Source organism: Ochotona curzoniae, unplaced genomic scaffold (genome assembly GCF_017591425.1).
Source record: "Ochotona curzoniae isolate NIBS_2020 unplaced genomic scaffold, NIBS_Ocur_1.0 contig_1014, whole genome shotgun sequence".
Lineage (NCBI taxonomy): Eukaryota > Metazoa > Chordata > Mammalia > Lagomorpha > Ochotonidae > Ochotona > Ochotona curzoniae.
The window spans coordinates 51,426,926-51,449,031 of record NW_024464920.1 but is presented as its reverse complement, the minus strand read 5'-3'; the positions used below and the strand labels follow the sequence as shown (position 1 = coordinate 51,449,031).

Here is a 22,106-nt window from a genome sequence, read left to right as displayed (position 1 = left end):
GAAGAAGGGAAATGTGCTGACCACTGTGGCCTGTCCCTCAGGCATGGCTGGCCACAGGCTCATGGGCACCGGCCCAGGCCAGGCTCTCCCCCGTGGCAACCCAGGCAGGACCGGAGCAGGTTCTAATGAGAGCCGCAGAACTCAGCAGCCTCACTGTCACATGTCCACCCCGAAACAGGGGCCAGGGTCAGCCCCCCGCAGGAAGGTAAGGACCGGAGGCCGGTAGAGCAGGCCCTGGGAAGACGACCCAGGCCCTGGCCTGGCTGCCTGCACTTGTCGGAGGGAGTGTGGCCAGTACTGCCCCGTGAGGCCAGCCCCGTGCCAGGGCTGTGCTCACCGGGTCACTCCGGTCCCTCGGGGCCTGGCAGGATGTCTCCTCTTCCTGTACCCGCCCCCAGGGCCCTCTCCACCTGCAGCTCTGGAATTCTGGGAGTTCTCGGGGCAGGCTGGCTCCCTCCCCCTCTGCACCCACAAGCTTTCAATTTTCTCTTCTCTTCCTCGGCTGCATGCGAGGACCCTTCTTCAGGCCCCTCCCTTCGTGCGATGCTCTTTTTTTTGTAAAAACCTGGCACTTTTCCAAATCTGCTTGGATTTAAAAAAAATCCCCTTTTCCTTTTGATCTTCCCAATTCCGTCACTGACTGTTCTCAAACCCAAACATTCAAACACCTGATGCTCCTGGGAGCTGGGTTTATGCGTTCTGTCCTGGCGGCTTGACTTACCTTAGCTAAAGCCTTAAGAACTAGGCCAGGCACAGTAGCCCTATTGGTTCATTTTTCCCTTCAAGTACCAGGATCCCATTTGGGCACCGGTTCGTGTCCTGGTGGCCCCGCTTCCCACAGCTCCCTGTTTAAGCCTGACCGGCAGGAAGCTGCCTTGGGGAGTGGAGTGGCCGGAGTAGAACCAGACCGGCTGCTGGCTCAGCAGGTGGCTTAGCTGGAGTCCCACATGGCCGGCAGCTTGGGAGTTCATCCAGGGTTGAGCTACACCTGCAAAAAGAGCCTGAATCAGGAGATTGTCCTCCCAAAGGCCTCAGCGTGGGCTCTTGTGGGCTCTGCCAGGGGGTCCCCACTGGGGGGCCGTGCTCACCTACTCCCCTGGGGTGCGATTTTACTCTCTGCGGAGGAAATGGAGGACTTATCTATAGCACAGGCCCGTGGCTGTGGAGTCTCCAGGGAAATGAGTGTTTCCAGACCTGTCCCACTGGAGCGCTGTGCCCACATAGCTTTCCCCAGGGGCCCACGGGGCAGCAGGCACGACAAACCTCCCACTGCGTCGCAGCAGGCGAGAACACTGGGGAAGGGCACATTCTGCAGAATGGGAGCTGCCCCCCCACCCCATCCCCCCAGCTCCGGAGCCAAGGGATGCCCACTCCCAGCCTTGGGACCCTGCAGCTGCTCCCCGATGACCTCGTGGCCACCCTGTGAACTGGCCCGGGACGCAGAGCAGCACGCTCAATGCCTGTGTGAGCACAGGGCAGCCCCGGGTCCCGAGGCAGGCTGTTGGCTGGGCTGCTGGGCTGCTGCAGGCGGGAAGGGCCCTGGCAACGTGACTTGGCTCTTGGGCTCAGACATGACCTGGACAGCGTCAGGCGCCCTGCCTGCCTCACGCAGCACGCGTACAGCAGGGCTGTCTGCTCTGCAGGGCCCATGATGCAGACCCCTCTCTGCCTCCCTCCCTGCTCAAGCTGCCACACTGCTGGTCCACAGCCCTGCCTTGCTGGCGCAGCGTCCCTCTAGGCGACGCCTCTCGGCCGTGGTCAGCTCTGCTGTGTGTGGCTGTGGCCAGAGGGGCACCGAGCGGCCCTGCAGTGGGTGTGAGACTCTTAGAAGGGTCTCTGGGGAGACAGGATGTGGGACGCCATGTTTGTGAAAGCTGCAGGCTGGTGGGGTCCACCTGAGTGCTGTGTGGTGACACCAGAGCGAGCAGTGGAGGAGCGGCCCACGGTGAGGGTGGAGAGCCTGTGCCCACACACCAGCTGGTACCTGGAGGCCCCGAAGCTTCACCCTGTCAGCAGCTCTGATGCCACAGTTGGGGTGGGGCCAGCAGGGAGACGCCCAGCAGCCCTCCTCTGCCTGTACCCTCCATGGCCCTGGGCAGCCTCTCTCCTTGGCACCATCTTGGGTCCTGTCCAGGTCTCTCCAGATGGTGCCAGGCGTTCTCCAGACCCCAAGAGTCCTCAAATCTTCCACACTGCCTGGGTTCCTACGTGACCGGGGCAGGACACGGCAGGCCAGGTACTGGCTTTGCCGACCGGCCATGTGGGGACCCTCATGTCCAGGCCTGATCACTCCAGCCCCTGGAGGGGAGGGGCCGCAGCACCCCGGGGTCCCTCTGGAGGCACAGTGGCCCACGCTCAGGAAGCCCCCCACATGGTTCTATCCAGAGCCGGGCCACATGGGGCCTGCCGCCCCGGGGGTCGCTGGTTGCTTCTGGAGCCCTTAGGCCTGGGGCCTCTGCTGACCCCAGATCAGAGCTCACAGGCCATTGCTCATGTCCCTGTGCCCTCCCTGGGCTCCTTTCTGTCTCCTGTCCTCTGGCCAGCTGGACTGGGACAGTGACAGGTCCCAACTGGCCTCGCCCAGCTGAAACACAGCCAAGATCCACTGCAGCTCCGGTGGGAGTGGGAAGCACAGGAGGCGGCCCCCTCCTGCTGAGCGGCGGAGCCACTGTGCCTGGATGTGGGCTCACATGGCGGGGCCAGCAGGGCTGGGCCACACGGCTGTACCTGGGGAACCTCGGAACCTACGCTGCTGGAACGGCTCAACCTGAAGCAGCCCGTGTCACGGAGGCAGAAATGAGATTCTTGTTCCTACGGAGCTGTCGGAACTAGGTGGGCAGTCCGGGCCAGGTGGGCTTCCTGGTCCTGAGCATGCTGGCTTTGAGACTGGGGGAGGGCATGAGGCAGGAAGTGCCGCGTCCAAAGCTGGGAACTGGGGCCACAGAGGGGTCCATGCTGGAACCCCCAGGATTAGCTGTGCCAGTGTCGGCTCGGAAACAAACTGCATTTGACAGGGAAGAGTGGGGGACCTGGCCAGGGCCAGGCCTGCCACTCACCACCCAGCACCCACTTCCATGCTGAGCCTCCACGGCTGACTGCAGAGCCTAGGGTCCAGGGGAGCAAGGCCCCTGTACCTACGCCACACAATGTGCGCAGCAAGCAACTGTGGCAGCAGCTGGCAGCGCAGGACCTCGCCGCTCTGCCGAGGGCCCCTGTGGTCCCCGAGGCTGGTGCTGGCATGCACAGGCGTCCAGCTAGCTGCCGGGCATCTTGGCTCTGTGGAGCTGGCACCTGTGCCTCCTGTGCCCTGGAGGCTGCTGGAGGCTCTCAGCTCGACACAGCGTCCCAGTTCATCTTCTCGCCTTTTGATCAGGGCAGGACTGAGTGCCACGAGGCACAGCAGATCTCAGCATGCTTGGCGGATTCCAGCCAGGTGTGAGTCACGGCTCCTGCCCGCGCCTGGACGCCTCTGCCAGCAGGGCGGGTGCAGCTGCTGCGTGCCCCAGGTGACCCTGCCGGCATCCCCTCTGTAGAGCCAGCTGAGCTCCTGGGCCTTGTGGCCTCTGGGGCTGCCATCCTTTGCAGGACAGCTGTGTGTCCTAGCTCTGGGATGCCTTCTTGGAGGGACTTCCCGTTGGGCTCCAGGGCCAGGAGAGAGGTGATCAGTGTCCCCAGGCCCCCCGCCCCCTCCCCTGTGGGCGCCCGGAGCTGAGAGGTCTGTGCTGTGTCTCTGACACGTTCCCTGGTGATCTGGACTCACAGCCGCGTGCCAGGGAGGTGGCCGGGTGGGTGGGGGTGGGGCACTCCATGGTTACCAGGCAAAAATAGCAGCACTCTGTGCCTGCTGCCCATGGGGCAGGGCCTTCTCGGGGGTCACCTGCCATCCATGCACTGTGCCTACCCCCGGGTTTGGCTCCAAGGCCCTCGGAGGGGGAGTCACAGGAGGGGGAGCAGAGGGATCAGAGCCGCAGTCCAAGCTCATCGGCCTCTCTCCTGAAGCCGCCAGTGCGGGGGGTCTGGGTACCCCTCGTTTCTGCAGAATCACCCAATGCCCCCTCACTGCCACAGCCCACTGCCCATGTGAGAGTGGCGCTGCCAGGATGGCCCAGCAAGCCCACAGCGACAGAGGTGGATTTGCAGGGAACTGTGGGGGTGCTGAGATGCTGTGGGCCAGTGGTGCTGGCTGCCGATACAACTTTGCAAATATACAGAAAGCCATGGGCTGCGTGAGAAGTGTCTGCTTTATTTAAAGTAAGACGGCATGGACGAGAGTTGGGACCAAGTGAGGACACCCCACCCCCCAAGTCTGCAACACAGGGCGTTCACGTGTGCCAGCAAAGGCAGGTGACAGCAAGGATGGTGGTAAGGAGGCAGTGGGGGACCCCGTGTGTGCACTGAGCGGGGGTCTGTCCCCACGGGCTCTGCTCCCGCCCCGTGGAGCCTGTCCTCACCCCCCCACCCCTAACCCACCCCCGTCCCCACCCTGGGTGGTCTTCCTCAGTCCTTGGGCGCCCCTGCGACCACCTGTGTCCTGCAGGTGTGTGTGAGTGCTGATGCTGGCCCTTCAGTTTCACCCCAGGGTTGCAGGTCAGTGGCTGGACAGAGTGGGAGGAACCCCAGTCAGCCCACAGCATGGCCGCACACCCTCACCTGCAGACTGTGGGGTCTCAAAGCCTTCAAGGCCGCGGGCAGTGTGAACAGGAACCATGTAGCCGGCAGTCAACAGGGGTTCCACTGCCCGGGGCTGGACCCTCTGTCCATCAGTGTGCTTAGGGGTCACCAGTGCAGGGAGGGAGGGAGGGAGACAGACCAAGGGGCTGTGACTCGGCGATAGAGACACAGCTTGGCCACTAGGGGGCGGTGTAGCCTAGAGATGGACCAGGTGTGTCTGCAGGTGCTGGGTGCATGGGGGCAGGGTGGTGGTGAAGGGGGTGCCTCATCTTTCTAGAGATGTGGATATTACAGGAGACTTGTGCCTTCACCCTGTGTCTGATGCATCTCCAGTGGTGCCAGAACCTTCCTAGAACCTTCTGGAGCCAGCAGCATATTCCAGATCCTTCCTGGAGCCAAGGCCTGCCCAGCAGCAAGGCACAGGTTGGTCAGGTGCATGTGTCTCGGGGCGTAACTGGGGGCGCCGCCTCCTGGGTCAGGCCTGCAGCAGCGTAAGGGTGCTGGCACAGCCATATTCGGCCATCTCGGGAGGCCCCCTGCAGCACCCAGGCTCCCCTGACCAGGTCCTTCCTGCCCCGGCAATGACTCATGTGAGGCTCTGTGGTCTGTTCCATGTGTCCACTTCACCACTGCCCACCAAACATGGGAGCGTGGGCAGGGTAGGGTGCAGTGACCTCTGCCCACAGGGTCTCCCCTCTGGATTGCAAACTGGGGCAGAGAAGAGCGTGGCCCGGACTCGCTCCTGCTGACACTGCCCAATGTCTGGCTCAGGAATGCACCATGTGCAGGGCAGACCCCAGGATCATGTGGGGTCTTGTCTCAGCCCCTGGCTGCAACCCTGTGAGCACACACCCAGCAGAACTGCTCCATTCCTGCCCCAACCCCAGCACCACTTCTATTTTTAAGCCCCAGCCTCACGTGAAGCACCTTGGGGCACAGGCGGCCTCTCCGAGCCCTGCAGGCGCTGCAGGGGCACAGGTGGCCTCAGTCGCAGCTCTCCGAGCCCTGCAGGCGCTACAGGGGCAGTTCCTAGCACAGAGGAGTCTCCTGGACCACAGTGGCCGCTGGCCAGCAGCAAGCACGGGTGGGTGCAGTGATGACGGAGTGCTCCTCCAGCCACACTCCCCAGCCTCTTTTTCAAGACTTGCAAGGCAGGAGCAGACTCTGGCTGGTGAGCATAAGAACCAGGACTGGGGCAGGCATGGCCAGTCAGGGAGTGGCACCCGCCGGCAGGTTGTGGGCTGGACAGTGGGGCTGGTAGAGTTGAATTGGGCTTCAGTGCCCATTGACATGTATGAGAGCTGAATGGGATGTGGGACAGACTGGACCAGTCTGCCGTATATACTGGTAAGCACAGGAACCAGGGTGGGGGGCGGGCCTCGTGGGGGTTATTGTGGGTTGCTCTGACTAGGCTGCAGCTCCCACTGGTTTGTGTGAGGGCCAAGTGTGCGGTGGGCAGGATTGGAATGGGCTGCAACACCCATTGGTTGGTGTAAAACATGGAGCTGGAGACAGAACTGGCCAAGCAATTGCAACCACCAGCATGTGCATAAGCTGATTGGGGCGATGGACTGTGCCAGACCCTGTACTAGCAAGCCTACACAAGAACCATGTCTGGGATCACCTCAGATGAAGTTTCTTTGGGGATCCCCCAACTGAATTGCTGGACTCAGAACCCAATCATGGAGAGAGTTGCTGGTTCCGGGGTCTGACCGTGGAGTGCATGTGTCAGAGCTGGGCCTCCTCAGTGGTTCAGACAGAGCAGTGGACAGCACATCCAGGTGCACAATGAGGATGTGGCAGTCCATCGGAGTCTGCGGAGCACACCTGGTATCATAACAGGACGGAGGACAGAACAAACTGATAAATTATCCCAGCCAAGTGTTGGCAGTGAGTCTCATGGGCAGTGAGTCTAAGGTGGAGTATGTCAGCCAGTGGATGCTGGAGAGATTGTGTCATGCTTGGAGTGGTGAGACTGGCAGTAATTTGGAACTGTTGAACTATCAAAACCTCAGGTGCAGGACCCTCAGAGCATGCCCCACATCGGGGACCCTGGGGTGGTGTCGGGTGGCTGCCCTCCGTCCCGGGGTGCAGAGGTGTTTGGGAGGCTGGGTGTGGCTTCTCTCCTTGTCTCCTCCCTTCCCCCAGATACAGGACGTGGAAATTGTGATCTCACCCACCTTCCTGTAGCCCTTGACCCTGATCACTCTAATCAACCATGTAAAAATCATTACAAATAAAAAAGGCAGGGGCAGGTGTGATCGCTCAACAGGCTAACCTTCCACCTGCAGGTGCTGGCACCCACCCACAGGCACTAGCTTGCGTCCAGGTTGTTCCTTCTCTCCTATCCAAGCACTAACCAGGCCCGACCCTGCTCAGCTTCCGAGATCAGGTGAGATCGGGTGCCTTCAGGGTGGTGTGGCCCTACGCCTGGTCCTGTTCTGATCCAGCTCTCTGCTTGTGGCCTGGGGAAGCAGCCAAGAATGACCCAAGTCCTTGGGGACCTGCACCCACATGGGAGACCCAAAAGAGGCTTCTAGTTGGGCCCAAGTTTGGCTGTCTGTGACTGCCTGGGGAGTGGGTGAGCAGGTGCAAGGCTGTCCTCTCTGTAAATCTGCCTTTCCAATGAAGATAAATAAATCTTTTCTAAAAAGGTTTGAAAGGCAGAGTGAGAGACAGAGACCTTCCAATCACAGGGCCGCTTCCCAACTGTGCACCCCAGCCGAAGCCAGGAGCTGGGAGCTCCACACGGCTGCAGGCCAGAGACAGACCAGCCTGTGCTGCCCTCCCGGGTGCACCATTTCCAGGGGGCTGCATGGGAGGCGGAGCAGCCCGGATTGGCCCGGGAGCTGTGCCCTGCGATGCCAGGTCGTTGCTTCAACACCAGCCTCAGCGTCCCCCTCAGCGTCCTCATGTGGCCTCCCAGGAAGGCCCCGGGAAGCTATTGGGGGTACTGGTCCTCAGAGGTGGTGGACACGGGAAAGGAGGAGGGCTCCCGTCTGGAGCCATCCCTGGAGGATGGTTCCAGCGGCAGGGCGTGGTCACTCCACGTGCCAGGACTCCTCGCATCTCCACAAGCAGGACAGGCACGTGACCACGTACCCAGCTCGCAGCACGGCGCGGAGAGGGCATCGTGAACTTGGCAGTGACTGCAGGAACTCAAAGGTGGCCTGGGCCGAACAGCCCCTCAGCCGGGCAGCTTTCTGCAGCTTCTCTCACTCTGGCCCAGAGCACCAGGTGTCGGGATTCAGACCCCAGCTGGGAATGAGGGTCGTGTCAGTCACGGCTGCTTCCGGGTGTCACTACTGTCCTGCCAGCTGGCAGGGGCACAGGCCGCCTCCCTCACCCCTCCCCCGTCCCTGCTGCAACTGTGGGCAGAGGCGACCACCTGGGAAGCAGGTGTGCACCCCGGAAGGACCCCTCCCAGGACTCGCTCCCGCCCTGTGGGGTCTCCAGTCTTGTCATTCGCGAGCCCCTCTGCACACTCGCAGGCTCTCTGCGCGCGCAGCCAGGCTTCCAGGGATCTGCAGGTATGCATTCACCTTGGGCCTCGCTCTGCAGCCTGCCCACCGGCCACCCCTGACCCCCGCTTTGGCCTGGCCACGCCCTCCCTGCTAGCCCCGGGACCAGGAAGCCCGCGGTTTCCGCACAACCCGCAGCTGCCTTCCTCCAGGGGAGCATGCCCACACCTGGGCCCATTCGCTGCATCTGAATTGTTGATTCAAGCCCCACCCATCCTATTTAGAGCTCCAAGGTAAATTAGGCAAATCAGGAGGGCCGCCCCCGTCCCCAAGCCCTCGCAGGGAATTCCTGGCCCTCAGATCCTGCTTTCTGCACCCTCAAATCTGCCATTCCCCAGGGGAATCCTAGATGGGGGCGCCAGGGACAGGGGCACCAGCAGGGTGAGACAAGCTGGCCAGCCTTGGCTACTCCCTTATCCCTCCCACTCACTGGGTCAGCAGGACCCGCCAGGACGACCCCCTCCGTCCCTACACACACACACGCACCAAGCTGGCCACTCCATTAGGTCCAGTGACGGGCAGACAGGACGCGCTTCCGGCCGAGGAGCGTCCCCACCTGCGGCAGCCAGGATCCCACCCACCAGGGTCGGCGCGCCTCGCGTCAGCCCGGGCTGCGGCACCGCCTCCAAGGCCGGGAAGAGCCTTCTCCGAGGCGGGAGCTCCCTCTGCCCTCGCTCCCGGGAACCCGGCGCGGCAAGGCCCGAGAGCCACCCCCGTCCCAGCCCAGGAGGTGCGTCTCAGGAGGCGACGTGGTCTCGCGCTTCTGAAAGTTCCTACTTTCCCCGCACCCTGCCCTAGCCCCGCCCAGTCTCTCCCCCGCAGGGACCTGGGGAGGGAGTAGGGGTGCGGGACTGTGGCGGGGGTGCGGGGGTAGCCGCAGCTCCAGCCCCGACCTCGCCGCGCCAGGTGGCTGCGGGCCCCGGGCCTGCGCTCCGGGTTGGGGCCATGACCGTTCCGCTCCGAACCCCCATCGCCCGCCAGGTGCCTCTCATTTTAAAAGTTGTGCTTTGGTCTGAGCGGGACCCGAGTCCGCTCTGCCGCCTGTTGAATCTCAAAGCGCAGGGAAGCGCGCGCCTCGGTGCGTCAGCCGCTTAAACTGTAACCGACCCCCGCGGCCCCTGCCCGGGACGCCCCCGGCCCCGAGGCCGCCCCGTGCGCGCGCCCGTGGGCGGCGGGCTCCCCCGATCGATTCTGCCCCGCAGCAGGCGAGGCTTTGGACGCGCCTGGGCACTGGACCAACTCGCAGCCACAGTCCCACCGGTAGCCGCCGCCGGGGGCCCCAAGTCCCGCCTTTCCCGACTCGGCCCAAGGCCCCGCCCCGCTCCCCCAGGGGGAGGCCGCCCGGGAGCCGGCCCCCCAGCCTCCGCCCCAGCCGCGCCCCCGCGTCTCCATAGCGATCCACCCGGCGCGCACCTCCGGGCTGGCTCCCCCCAGGGCCGAACAATAAGCTGCCGGGCCGGGGGCGGGGCGGGGGGCGGGGAGAGCGCGGGCGGAGGGGGCGCGGGTCGGTCGCACCGCCCTGGCAGCAGCCGGCCACCGGGGTCCGCCGGGCGCGGAGCGGCGCAGCCAGCTCCGGGAGCGCAGCCCCCGCCTCGCCTTGCGCCCGCCTGGGCTTCCCACGCCCGCTGGCCGAGCCCGCGCCGGAGCCACCTGGAGCCGCCAGGAGCGGCCGCTGCAGGTTGATGCACGGCGCCCTCCCGGGACGCGCGGAGGAGCCATCTTGAAACGAACTTGGCAAACTTTCGCAAAGTGCTCTCGAAGTGGAAGCTGCGCGGGAGGCCGGGCGCTCGGTCCCCGGTGTCCCCACCAGGGACCCCGGGGAGGCGGGGCGCAGGCCGCCCCGAGGGCCTGGTGCCCAGCGCGCGGGCGCCGCTCCCCGGTTGCGCCGAGTGGATGCGGAGGTGCGCCGGGTGCATGGATTGTACTTGGGGGCCCGGCTCGGGCTCGGGCTCCGGGCCATGGCGCCGTCGCCGCCGCCCGTGCTGCCCTTGCTGCTGCTGCTGGCCGCCGCCACCGCCCTGCCGGCGCTGGGGCTGCAAGCGGCCGCCTGGGAGCTGCGCGTGCCCGGCGGGGCTCGCGCCTTTGCCCTCGGACCCGCCTGGACCTACGCCTCGGACACCGCGCGCACGCCTGGTGCACCGCAGGAACTGCTGGACGTGAGCCGCGATGGGCGGTTGGTGCGGCGAGAGAGCGGGCAGGTGCCGGGCCCAGGGTCCCGCGGCTGCGCGCGCCTCGGGGTGCGCCAGCTGCCGCTGCAGGTCCGCCTGGCGGCCCGTGGCCCTGGAAGTAGTGCCTGGCGGCTTCGGGGCAGGCAAGCGCTGGGCATGGAGCTACGTGCTCGGGACGCTCGGGACATGTTCTCAGTACCCGGGCCCAGAGGGGCTCTCTGCTTCCCAGTCCCTGGGAGTGGCGGAGGTGGCGGCGCGGCCACTGTCCCGGACTGCTGTTGCCTGCCACACCCCAGGTCCCTCTGCCTGCGCCACCACGTCTGCCGGCTGCCCGGCGGCTCTGTCCGCTGGCGCCTGCTGTGTGCCGGCGCCGCCCGAGTGGACCTGGCGTCGGAGGCGGCCCCGTCGTCGCCTAGCCCGACGCCGGCCCGGGCTAGGGCTGGGGGCGTGCGACGAGCGCGGCGGGGCGCGGGCGGCAGTGCGAGTCCGCAGTTCCCACTGCCCAGCTACCAGGTGTCAGTGCCCGAGAACGAGCCTGCAGGCACGGCGGTTATTGAGCTGCGCGCACACGATCCCGACGAGGGCGAGGCCGGGCGCCTAAGCTACCAGATGGAGGCACTGTTCGACGAGCGCTCCAGCGGTTACTTCCTCATCGACGCGGCCACGGGCGCCGTGAGCACGGCCCGCGCGTTGGACCGCGAGACCCAGGACACACACGTGCTCAAGGTCAGCGCCGTGGACCACGGCTCGCCGCGGCGCTCGGCTGCCACCTACCTCACCGTCACCGTGAGCGACACCAACGACCACAGCCCCGTCTTTGAGCAGGCCGAGTACCGCGAGCGCGTGCGCGAGAACCTCGAGGTGGGCTCCGAGGTGCTGACCATCCGTGCCACCGATGGCGACGCGCCCTCTAATGCCGATATGCGCTACCGCCTGCTGCAGGGCGGGCGCGGCGTGTTCGAGATCGACGCGCGCTCGGGAGTGGTGCGCACGTGCGCTGCGGTGGACCGCGAGGAGGCTGCGGAATACCAGCTGCTGGTGGAGGCGGACGACCAGGGCCGCAACCCAGGCCCGCGCAGCGCCACGGCCACGGTACACATCGCCGTGGAGGACGAGAACGACAACTACCCGCAGTTCAGTGAGAAACGCTACGTGGTGCGCGTGCCCGAGGACGTGGCGGTCAACACGGCCGTGCTGCGCGTCCAGGCCACGGACCGCGACCAGGGCCAGAACGCGGCGGTGCACTACAGCATCGTCAGCGGCAACCTCAAGGGCCAGTTCTACCTGCACGCGCTGAGCGGCAGCCTGGACGTCATCAACCCGCTGGACTTCGAGGCCATCCGCGAGTACACGTTGCGCATCAAGGCGCAGGACGGGGGCCGCCCGCCGCTCATCAACTCCTCGGGACTGGTGTCCGTGCAGGTGCTGGACGTCAACGACAACGCCCCCATCTTCGTGAGCAGCCCCTTTCAGGCCGCCGTGCTCGAGAACGTGCCGCTCGGCCACTCGGTGCTGCACATCCAGGCCGTGGATGCCGACGCCGGCGAGAACGCGCGCCTGCGCTACCGCCTGGTGGACACGGCCGCCCGGGCCGGGGGTGCTGCTGCCAGCCCTGGCTCCTTCCCCTTTCAGGTACACAACAGCTCGGGCTGGATCACCGTGTGCGCCGAGCTGGACCGCGAGCAGGTGGAGCACTACAGCTTCGCAGTGGAAGCGGCAGACCACGGCTCCCCGGTCATGAGCGCCTCGGCCAGCGTGTCCATCACCGTGCTGGACGTGAATGACAACGACCCTGTGTTCACGCAGCCCTCGTACGAGCTGCGGCTGAACGAGGACGCGGCTGTGGGCAGCAGCGTGCTGACGCTGCGCGCCCGCGATCGCGATGCCAACAGTGTTATCACCTACCAGCTCACGGGCGGCAACACGCGCAACCGCTTCGCGCTGAGCAGCCAGAGCGGGGGCGGCCTCGTCACACTGGCTCTGCCGCTGGACTACAAGCAGGAGCGCCAGTACGTGCTCTCCGTGACCGCGTCCGACGGCACGCGCTCGCACACGGTGCAGGTCTTCATCAACGTGACAGATGCCAACACGCACCGGCCCGTCTTCCAGAGCTCCCACTACTCGGTGAGCGTCAGCGAGGACCAGCCTGTGGGCACCTCCATCGCCACCATCAGCGCCACGGACGAGGACACGGGTGAGAACGCGCGCATTACGTATGCCCTGGAGGACCCGGTGCCCCAGTTCCGCATCGACCAGCACACGGGCACCGTCTACACCACCGCCGAGCTGGACTACGAGGACCAGGCTGCCTACACGCTGGCCATCGTGGCCAGGGACAGCGGCATCCCCCAGAAGTCCGACACCACCTCGCTGGAGATCCAGGTGCTGGATGCCAACGACAACGCCCCCCGCTTCCTGCGGGACTTCTACCAGGGCTCGGTCTTTGAGGATGCCACCCCTTCCACCAGCGTCCTCCAGGTCTCTGCCACCGACCGGGACTCGGGCCCCAACGGCCGGCTGCTCTACACTTTCCAGGGCGGGGACGACGGTGACGGGGACTTCTACATCGAGCCCACGTCAGGCGTGATCCGTACCCAGCGCCGGCTGGACCGGGAGAACGTGGCTGTGTACACCCTGTGGGCCCTGGCCGTGGATCGGGGCAGCCCGGCCCCACTGAGCGCCTCGGTGGAGGTCCAGGTGACCGTCCTGGACATCAACGACAACCCGCCCGTGTTTGAGCGGGATGAGCTGGAGCTGCTGGTGGAGGAGAACAGCCCTGTGGGGTCGGTGGTGGCCAGGATCCACGCCCACGACCCCGACGAGGGCCCCAATGCCCAGATCATGTACCAGATAGTGGAGGGCAACGTGCCAGAGGTCTTCCAGCTCGACCTGCTCAGTGGGGACCTGCGGGCCCTGGCCGAGCTGGACTTCGAGGTGCGCCGGGAGTACGTGCTGGTGGTGCAGGCGACGTCGGCCCCGCTGGTGAGCCGGGCCACCGTGCGCATCCACCTCCTGGACCAGAATGACAACCCGCCCGTGCTGCCAGACTTCCAGATCCTCTTCAACAACTATGTCACCAATAAGTCCAATAGCTTCCCCGGCGGCGTGATCGGCCGCATCCCTGCCCACGACCCCGACCTCTCCGACAGCCTCAACTACACCTTCCTGCGGGGCAATGAGCTGCACCTGCTCCTGCTGGACCCTGCCACGGGCGAGCTGCAACTCAGCCGCGATCTGGACAACAACCGGCCGCTGGAGGCACTCATGGAGGTGTCTGTGTCTGGTGAGTGGCGGGTGGGAGAGGGAGGGGAGGGGAGGCGGGAGGAGGGAAGCGTGTTGGCGGGGAGGGGGAGAGCGTGGCTCCCCAGAGGCTGCCTGCAGCGCCGCAGGCACCCGCCAAGTGCCCGCCTGGCCTGGCGTGCCGGGACGCATTCGGGCAGGGCCCGGGCAACTCTGGGGATTTGCTGCCTCCGGTTGGCTGCTGGGGGTGTGCTCCCCACCCAAGCCAAGCCAGTGGGAGAGGCCGGGTGCTTCCGTCAGCACTTCTGCCGGGAGCAGGCCCGGGCCACTTCAAGTTCAAGACCGGGGCTTCTGGGTGCTTTTGTCAGCTGGGCCAGAGGCCCCTGAGTCCTGGTTCTGCTGTTCAGCTCGGCTGGGGCTTGTCTGGGTGGACTGGTTCACCCAGACCCTGTCCTTTACGCAGCAAACAAGGTGCTTGCCTGGCTGTCTTGGAAGATCAAAGGCCACTGCCCACTCCATGGACCGATTAGCAACCTGGGTGGGACCACTGGAAATGACCAGATGGGTTGCCGCGTCACCGTGGAACGTAGCTGGTGTCCCCAGGCCTGGCTGGCCCATCTGTTGACCCGGACCTCGGTTGGCCTTACCCACAGTGGTCTTTGAGGGAGCTTTTGCGTGGCGTGGCCTTGTTTGAACTCCACTTTTGCCTCCGGACATGGCCTGAAACTGTAGGTGTGAGTGAAGGCCTGCCCGGGTGAGAGTGCTGGAGCTGGTGTGAGAACTCTGCCTGCTCTGCGGCCAGAGGCGAAGAGAAAGGAGCCAGATCCCACTCAGCCACCCCGAGCTAGGCAGCAGAGAACAGGGCCGCCACGCTGCCCACCCGGCATGCCAGGGTGGGCTCTTACCTGTACCTTGTCATCCTGTCATTTCTTCTGGCGAGGCTGTCTTTTTTTTTTTTTTAAGATGTATTTATATTACTTTAGAATCAGAAAAGAAGAAGCAGAGAGAATCTTCCATCCTTGGGTTTACTCCTCAAACGACTGGAGTTGCTAGAGCTGGGCTGGTCCAAAGCTGGGAGCCGGGAGCTTCCTCCTGGTCGCCTGTGTGTGTGCAGAGACCCTAGTCCTGGGCCATCCTCTGTTGCTTTCCCATTAGTAAGGAGCTGGATGAGTAGCGGAGTAGCTGAACTGGGGCCCGTGTGGAATGCCAGTGCTCCAGGTGGAAGGTTTACACGCTGTGCCACTGTGCTGTCTTGAGGCTGTCCTGCAGAAGAAACGAACCCTAAGGCTCAACAGTGTAGAGTGAGGGCAGGCCCGCTGGAGGGTCAAACCAGGATGGGGACAAAGCAAGCCCACCCCCTACATGGCGTGTCTCTTCCCTGGGAAGATATTTTGGGGGAATTTCTTGCTAAACTGACTCATCCAGTGCCAGATCAGCCCCCTGCTGAGGAGCAGGCCGTAGGACGGTGGGGAAAGCCCTGGCATAGCGGCAGATGCTGCAGGCCAGGAGATGGCCAGCTCACAGCTCCCTGTGCATAAAGGTTGCCCCAGAGCTGCCTCGGGGGTTTTGTTTGGGAACAATGTCGAGAGCCCTCAGATCCTGTTCTGCGCCTTGGTTATGGGATTTATGGCCGTGCCCTAAAGTCTTTGATGCCTTGTTGCGCTGTCCGAAGCCCAGCAGGCAATTAGTTTTCACGGGAGCCTTTCCAAGCAGGACTGGGAGCCTGTGGCAGAGGCACCCGCCTGCCCGCTGGCCAGGGCTGAGTCCCTGGGGGCTGGGCCTGGGGGCGGGGCGGGCAGGGCTGCGTGGAGCCGGCCCAGGTTGCAGCCAGGTCAGTCTGCCTGTAGAAGCACCGGATGGGGCCAGGCAGCCTCAATGCTTAGGAAGTCTGAGTGCGATTCAAGCAGCTACTTGTTCCAAAGGAGACGTACGAGTCTGAGATGAGCGATGCTGTGATGCTTGTAGAATGTTCTAGGTCTTTCTAGAGGTGTTCTTTCAGCATCATTGGCTGGCTGGCTTTCTTTCAAGGTTCATTTATTTGAGAAGTAGCATCATAGAGGGAGATTTTCCATTCCCTGGCTCATTCCCCAGATGGCTGCAGCAGCTACACAGGCAAAGTCGGGAACTGTATCCAGGTCTCCCCTGTGGCTGCAGGGCTCCAAGCACCTGGGTCATTCTGCATTGCTTTCCAAGGCACATTAGCAGGGAGCTGGATCAGGAATGGAGCAGCCTGGAGCAGAGCCGGCGTGCGTGCGGGTTGCCGGCATCACAGGTGGCAGTTTGGCCTGCTGTGCCGCAGCTCCAGCGTGACGCTTTGAGCCCAGCCATGAACACCTGTGTGCCTGTGGGTTCCAGCTCCCAGCCAGGCGTGCACAGGTGGCGTCCCTGCCCTCCTATGGCAGGGGGAGGGGAGGGTGGGAGAAGGAGCGTGAGAATGTTTCTTGATGACTCACTCCTATGTGCCAGAGAATCTGGGGCTCTGAAATAACAAGATTGGGTAACCTCGCCGCGTGCTTGGGGGCTGGGAGTGCTGCACGCTTGGGGAGGGTCAGACTGTGGATGTCAGCTTGCGGAGACCTGGGGACCTGATGGCGATTTCGCAGGGGAAGACTGCGGAGGAGGAAGGAGGGGCTGCCGAGGCAGCGGGTGGCATCAGCACGCGGGTTTTGTGTTTTCTCCGTGGAGAGGGAGCAGCGGGTCTGAAATCATAGCGAGGTTGGCCTGGATGCTGCAGTGACACACAACGTCGCAGAAGACTCGGCTGCTTTCGGCAACTTGTTCACCGTGCCGGGGCCCTGCTCACAGTGGCCCTGTGCTGGCGCAGGGGCCAGAGAGTGTCTGTCCTTTTAAGAAGCACCTACTGTGTATCAGGCCCTGAAGAAGGGCCGACCTGGCCCCTGGCGTCCAACAGGGGGTCTGGAGAGACGGAGAGGGCAGGGAGGCCTTCCTGGGTGCCCGTGTCGGTGTGTCTTTTTGCTCTGTCCCCAGGTCTGGCTAAGGCCAGCTCTACCAGATTTAGGAGGCTGTGCCAGGGAGGACTGGGGTGGGCACCAGGCTCACGGTGGGCAGCTGGGCAAGTCCCTGGCAGCAGCATGGGCGTGCTCAGGGGAGGGTTTCCGGGTTAGCGGTGTCAGTGGCTGCACACACTCTGCACAGGCACTGACTGAGCACGTTGCTGTGGTCACCTTGGGTTGTGGACGCACGCTGGCCACTTCCATCTGGGAGATGACCAGGCTGGGAGCAGTCCACTCGGGTGCCTGGTGGGTTGGATCTGAGCCCAGGGCAGGCAGTGCTCCCAACTGTTTTCTCTCAGCCTGTACTTTCCTGGAAGAGCTGGCCCTTGGGGGGGGGGGGTGCATCTGCTGAGCCGGAGTTCCTTGCAGTGGAGAGTGGTGCTGGCCCCTTTGGACCCTGTGTGGCCAAGGCCATGCTTGGAAATGGTCACGAAGATGGTGGGATGTGCGGGTCAGGGTGGGAGCCCCAGTGGGGGCATAGTGGTGGGTGGTCAGCAAGGTGTTGGAGTAAACTGGCCAGTGACGTCCCAGGGTTGTCGGTGTGGCTTGGAGTGTGTGGGCCCCCCACCCCCAAGAAGCTGAGGTCCCACCAACCTGACAGGTGTTGGAGGATTGTAGCAGGAAAGACCCCTTGGGAAGACCCCAGCTGCAGAGGTCTTGGGGGTCCCGGGAGAATGCGGGAAGCTGAGATGTGACTTGCTTTAGCCAATGGCAGTTGTGTTGTCATGGGGGCTGGCGTGCGGGAGGGGTTCACGGTCATGGGCATGCTGGGCAGGGGGTAGCCACGGGGTGGTGGGAGGCTCTGAGGCTCCAGGGTCAAGCTGAGGGTGGTATGGGTTAACACTGCCCTGTGAGCCCTCCGCCCAAGCTGATGGTCCCTTGGAACTGGTGTCTGGGGGAGCTCCGCCATGGCCAGGCTGAGTATACAGAGTTGTTAGGCTGGGGGGTGTGGGTGTGGAGAGGTGGAGACCCAGGGGAAGGGGCCTGGGAGGGGCCACGGGCAGGGTGCCTGCCTGGTGGTGCCAGGCCGTCTAGCTCCACCTTCTAGCAGGGGTGGCCAGAGGCTCTTTTCAAAATTGAAGGTAGAGCAGCAGGCAGGTGAGGTCTTGGAGAGTGCCTGTGCCGCTTGGCGGGAGCTGGTGACCTTGCGTCCTTGGTCCGGGCAGCCCCCCAGCTCCCCTGGAAGTGCTGGTGCCATCAACGCCCATCAACACCCATCTTGAAGCCAGATGGCAGCAACCCTTCAGGGGCTGGGCGGGATGGGGCGGGCAGCGTGCCCAGGGTGCCCGGGTGGGGTGCAGGACCTGGTGCCAGGGCTCGGGCAGCACTCAGATTTCAGCAGAAGTAGATGTTATCGCTGGGGCGCAGCGTGGGGACAGATGTGTGCGTTTGGCACGAGGTTGGATGTGCACAGCTTTGGGAGAAATTGTCTTACAAGGTGTTTGCACAGCTCCTGGGGGTGCTCCTCTGGGCCCCTGAGCTTGGCCCCAGGTGGCACGACTGGGTCAGTGCCCCATCCCTACAATGCACTTCCAGCTACCTTGGGGATGTTAGGGGAGAACCTGCTGGAGAGGCCCGGCCCCGGGCTAAGAGGGCCAGAGGGGCCGGCAGGGGTCGGTGGGCTTCCCTGGGAGGCCCAGGGCGTGACACATAGCAGGCGCTTAGTGAATCTTTGTGGGTGGCGTCTGGAGCAAGCTGGGGGGTATCCGGGGAAGGCTGAGTGTCTGCACGGGAGCCCGGGGAGGAACAAGGGCACCTCAAGGGTGTTGCTGGGCTCCTGGGCCCCGTGGGCAGGGTGGCATTTTCCAGAACTCAACACGCTGAGTCCTCACACCTCCTGGGCTGTGCACCAGGCCCCTCAGTGCCAAGGCCCCTGTGGGCACTGGAGAGTGCACGGTGGCTCGCAGGAGGGACGCTCGTGCCAGCCCTGAGCTCATAGGCTGGGCCAAGGTCCCTGCTACGCCTGTGCCAGCCCTTGGGCCCTGGGGGACTTGCACTAGGCTCTCTGGAGTGGCTGTCCTCTGCCGCGGCTCCGGATACTCAAACACAGGAAAGCAAACGGCCTGACTAGAAAATGGGCCGAGGAAGGGCTGCCCCGGTGGCACAGCTGGATAGGCGGTAGCCTGTGATGCCGGCAGCCTCCACGCGCACTGATTTGAGTCCCAGCTACTTCACTCTGATCCAGCTCCCTGCTGATGGCCTGGGAGAGCAGGGGCCCAAGTGCCTGGGCGCAGGTGATGGGAGAGCGCGGGCAGGCACCTCCCCTGTGGCTGCGGGCACGTCTGTCACCAGCATGTCGGAGGCTGAGCTGGCTCCCAGGGCTGGGGACCTGACGCCATGCAGCACCGGGAAGGGTCCTGACACGTAAATTGTGTGTTTGGTGAAACTTCTCTGGCTGTTTAATTACAGTCAGAGCCTTGGCGACTAGCACGTTGCTAGTCTCAAAGCCCCGTGGGGAGGAAGGGACCGAGGAGCGGAGACGTCCGTGAGGGTCCGGCGCTTCCAATCTGGGAACTTGAGTTTTAGGGTTGAGGTCCCAAGACCCTGCCCGCTCCATGCAGGGAGACCGGTTGAGGCTTCAGTGCCTCCCTCGTTCCGCTACCCCCGGAGAGGACATGCTGGCCAGTGTGATGGCTGCCCTTTCGTGCCAGCACAGGGCGTTCCTGAGTCCTGGCCCTTGGCTACTGTTTGCCATTGGTGCTGTCCCTGCAGGACCCTTGTCCCTGTTCCTTCTGGAGTGTTCCGACAGTTTGGCTCCATGTCTGCCGGTGTGACTGAGGAGTCTGGGAAGAGGGGCACATGTGGCTGAGCCTCTGGGATAGCTCCAGCTGCCTGCCCTGGTGCCAGGGTGCAGGGGCATGGCACGGCAGGTGCCCTGTGGGAGGACGGCAGCCACTGAGCTGGGGACGCCCAGGCACCAGTGACATGGCGGTGGAAGCAGCCTGCACTGACCAGCCCTTCTGCCTAAGCATGGAAAATTTTAGTGCACCACTGAAAATTCTGCCCCCTCTTCAAAGGGAGAGTGGAAAATATGAAGGCTTATTGTTCTGAGAGATTCCTATGCATCTGGCGCTGGCTGCCCCAGGTCAGTGTGTGACAGGAAGTCCAGTGGGGTGAGTGCCATGTGTTTGCATTTCTCCTGTTCCCACCCGTCGTGTGTGTGTGTGCGCACACACTCATGTACAGCATACATGGGGTGTAGTGAGCACAGCCCCTCACGGAGCAGATGTGGGGGGCAGGTAGGGCTGGGAGCTGGGATAGGCCCTTGGGGCCCGGTTGCCTCCCTCCCCGCACTGCCCTGCGCTCCGTGGGGAGTGTGCCTCCGTGGGGAGTGTGCTGTGAAACTTGCAGGCAGGCCAGGCCTGGGTGATCCCAGCAGGGAGCTGCTTGGCTTTGTCGCTGCAGTGCGTCTAAATGCCGGTGTGTCCTGGACACCACGTTGGCTGTGGGGCTCTCTTGCTTTCTGGTGGACCTTGAGCCGGGGGGACGTGGGATGCAGGGAACATGGGGCTCCTCCCTGTGGGGGCCACACCTGTCTCTGCCGCCAGGGAAATGGAAGCTGGGCTGGGGCAGGAAGGTGGCTTTGTGCAGGTGCCAGGATTCCGGAATCTTCTCCGAGTCTCTGCGTGACTCCGCTGGCTGAAGTGGATGAGCTCAGGCTCTGAGAGTTTTCTTTCCCTTTGGACCTCGCTTAAAAAAAAAACAGAGTGACGCCTTGTGGCTCAACCAGCCGTGACACGGGCCTGACCGCCATCCCATGGGCAGTGGGATGAGTGACCACTGGATGTGGGCGGCAGGAGGACGGCTGATGCCGACCCGCAGGGCCACACCTGCCTGTCGTTGCCAGGTGAAACAGTTCCTGCTGCCCATCCCGTGTCCCCTGAGTGTGACCCCGGGGCTTGGCACTGCACCTGCCCCGAGGGTCTTTCGGTGGTGTGGCGGCCCCCTCAGTCCAGGCCGAAGCTGGCAAGCCTAGGGGGCTGGGCTGGGCCAGAGCCACTGGTGTCAGAGGTGTGGAGTTTGGAGGGGTCCCAGATGCCCACCCGGGCTCCAGGGCCATGCGGATGCAGGTTTGGGCAGGCCCCCCGGAGCGGCGGGGGCGGGCACCCTGGGCTTTTCCTGCAGCAACTTGTGCTGGGCTGCCCAGCCCTGGGATGACTCAGCCGCAGCCCTGTAGCCCTGGGGGTCCTCGCAGGGTCTGTGGCTGTAGGGCCCAGCCGTGCATCTCACTGCAGCCTGGTCCTGTTTCTGGAACTTTCTGCCTGTCTTGGACGTGGGGAGCAGGGTATACGGGGTCTGAGAAGGGGCTACGTGCGGCTGCTACTAGTTTGTCCCTGCTAGAAGGCAGGGACTTGGCGCTGGCACAAACAAGGTTGGGGTCCCCAGGCTGCATTCTGTACCCCCGCCTCCCCTGCTCGGGACAGGACCTGGGGCTTCCAGGGAACCAAGCAGAGGGTGGGCCTGAGCTTCTGGCCTTGCCTGGACAGACCAGAGGGCTTCAGGACCACCGGGGCAGCCAGTGGGCGCTGGCCCTGCCTCCTGCTGGCAGCCTCAGCCACTGTGCCCGCTGTACTGTCACTGGGCTCTCAGCAACCCTCACCTGGTGGGGAAGGATCCCCGGGCCCTGGGGAGCTGGCCAGGGAGCCGGGCAGTCGTGGCCAGCTGCATTGCTGGACCTGGCTCACATGACCTGCACAGGTGTGGGGTCACCTGTGATGAGGCTAAGCTGTGACACCTTCGAGACATGAAGCTCTGGAGAGTCTCCCTAAATTTATTTTTACTCTGAAGGTTTTTATGGAGAGGGGACGGACAGTGCGTGAGCGCTCCAGGCTGTGATCTGACAGGGTGAGGGCACTCTCCTTTTACCGTAGGCACCGTGGGTCATGGCATCAGACTTCTTGGTGTAGTCAGGTGTGCGCCAGCTGATCTGGGAGTCTGTAAAACTCAGGCCCCCACACAGGAGAATTTAAAAAAATCCTGCACACGGGCCCGGTGTGGTAGCCTAGTGGCTAAAATGTCCTTGCCTTGCACGTGCTGGGATCCCATATATATACCTGTTTTAATCCTAGCAGCCCTGCTTCCCATCCAGCTCCCTGCTTGTGACCTGGGACCCTGCATCTGCATGGGAGACCTGGAAGAGGCTCCTGGCTCCTGGCTTCAGATCAGCTCGGCTCCAGCCGTTGAGGCCGCTTGTGGAATGAACCAGTGGATGGAAGAATTCCTGGGGACTGTGGGGAGGGGAACAGTGGGGTGCTGGGGATCCTGGGACCTAGTGCTCCTCCTGGGGCCAGTGGGGTGCCAGGGACCTCCGGACTGGCTGTCCCTCCTAGGGACAGTGGGATCCTGGGGACTCCAGGATTGAGTGTCCTGTCCCTCCTGGGGACAGTGGGGTGCTGGGGACGCCAGGATTGAGTGTCCTGTCCCTCTTGGGGACAGTGGGGTGCTGGGGACGCCAGGATTGAGTGTCCTGTCCCTCCTGGGGACAGTGGGGT

The 22,106-nt window shown here is 63.9% G+C and overlaps 1 protein-coding gene across 2 annotated transcripts in view; it reads left to right on the top strand.

Annotated features, from left to right (window-relative positions):
• The first annotated feature begins 10,142 nt into the window (after nt 1-10,142).
• CELSR1 (cadherin EGF LAG seven-pass G-type receptor 1) overlaps nt 10,143-22,106 on the top strand; it is a 79,044-nt gene continuing 67,080 nt past the window's right edge. For both annotated transcript variants that reach the window (XM_040987474.1, XM_040987471.1), the window contains exon 1: nt 10,143-13,643. In XM_040987474.1, coding sequence (XP_040843408.1) covers nt 10,151-13,643 — 3,493 coding nt within the window. In that variant the 5' untranslated portion in view covers nt 10,143-10,150. The remainder of the gene's footprint in view (nt 13,644-22,106) is intronic.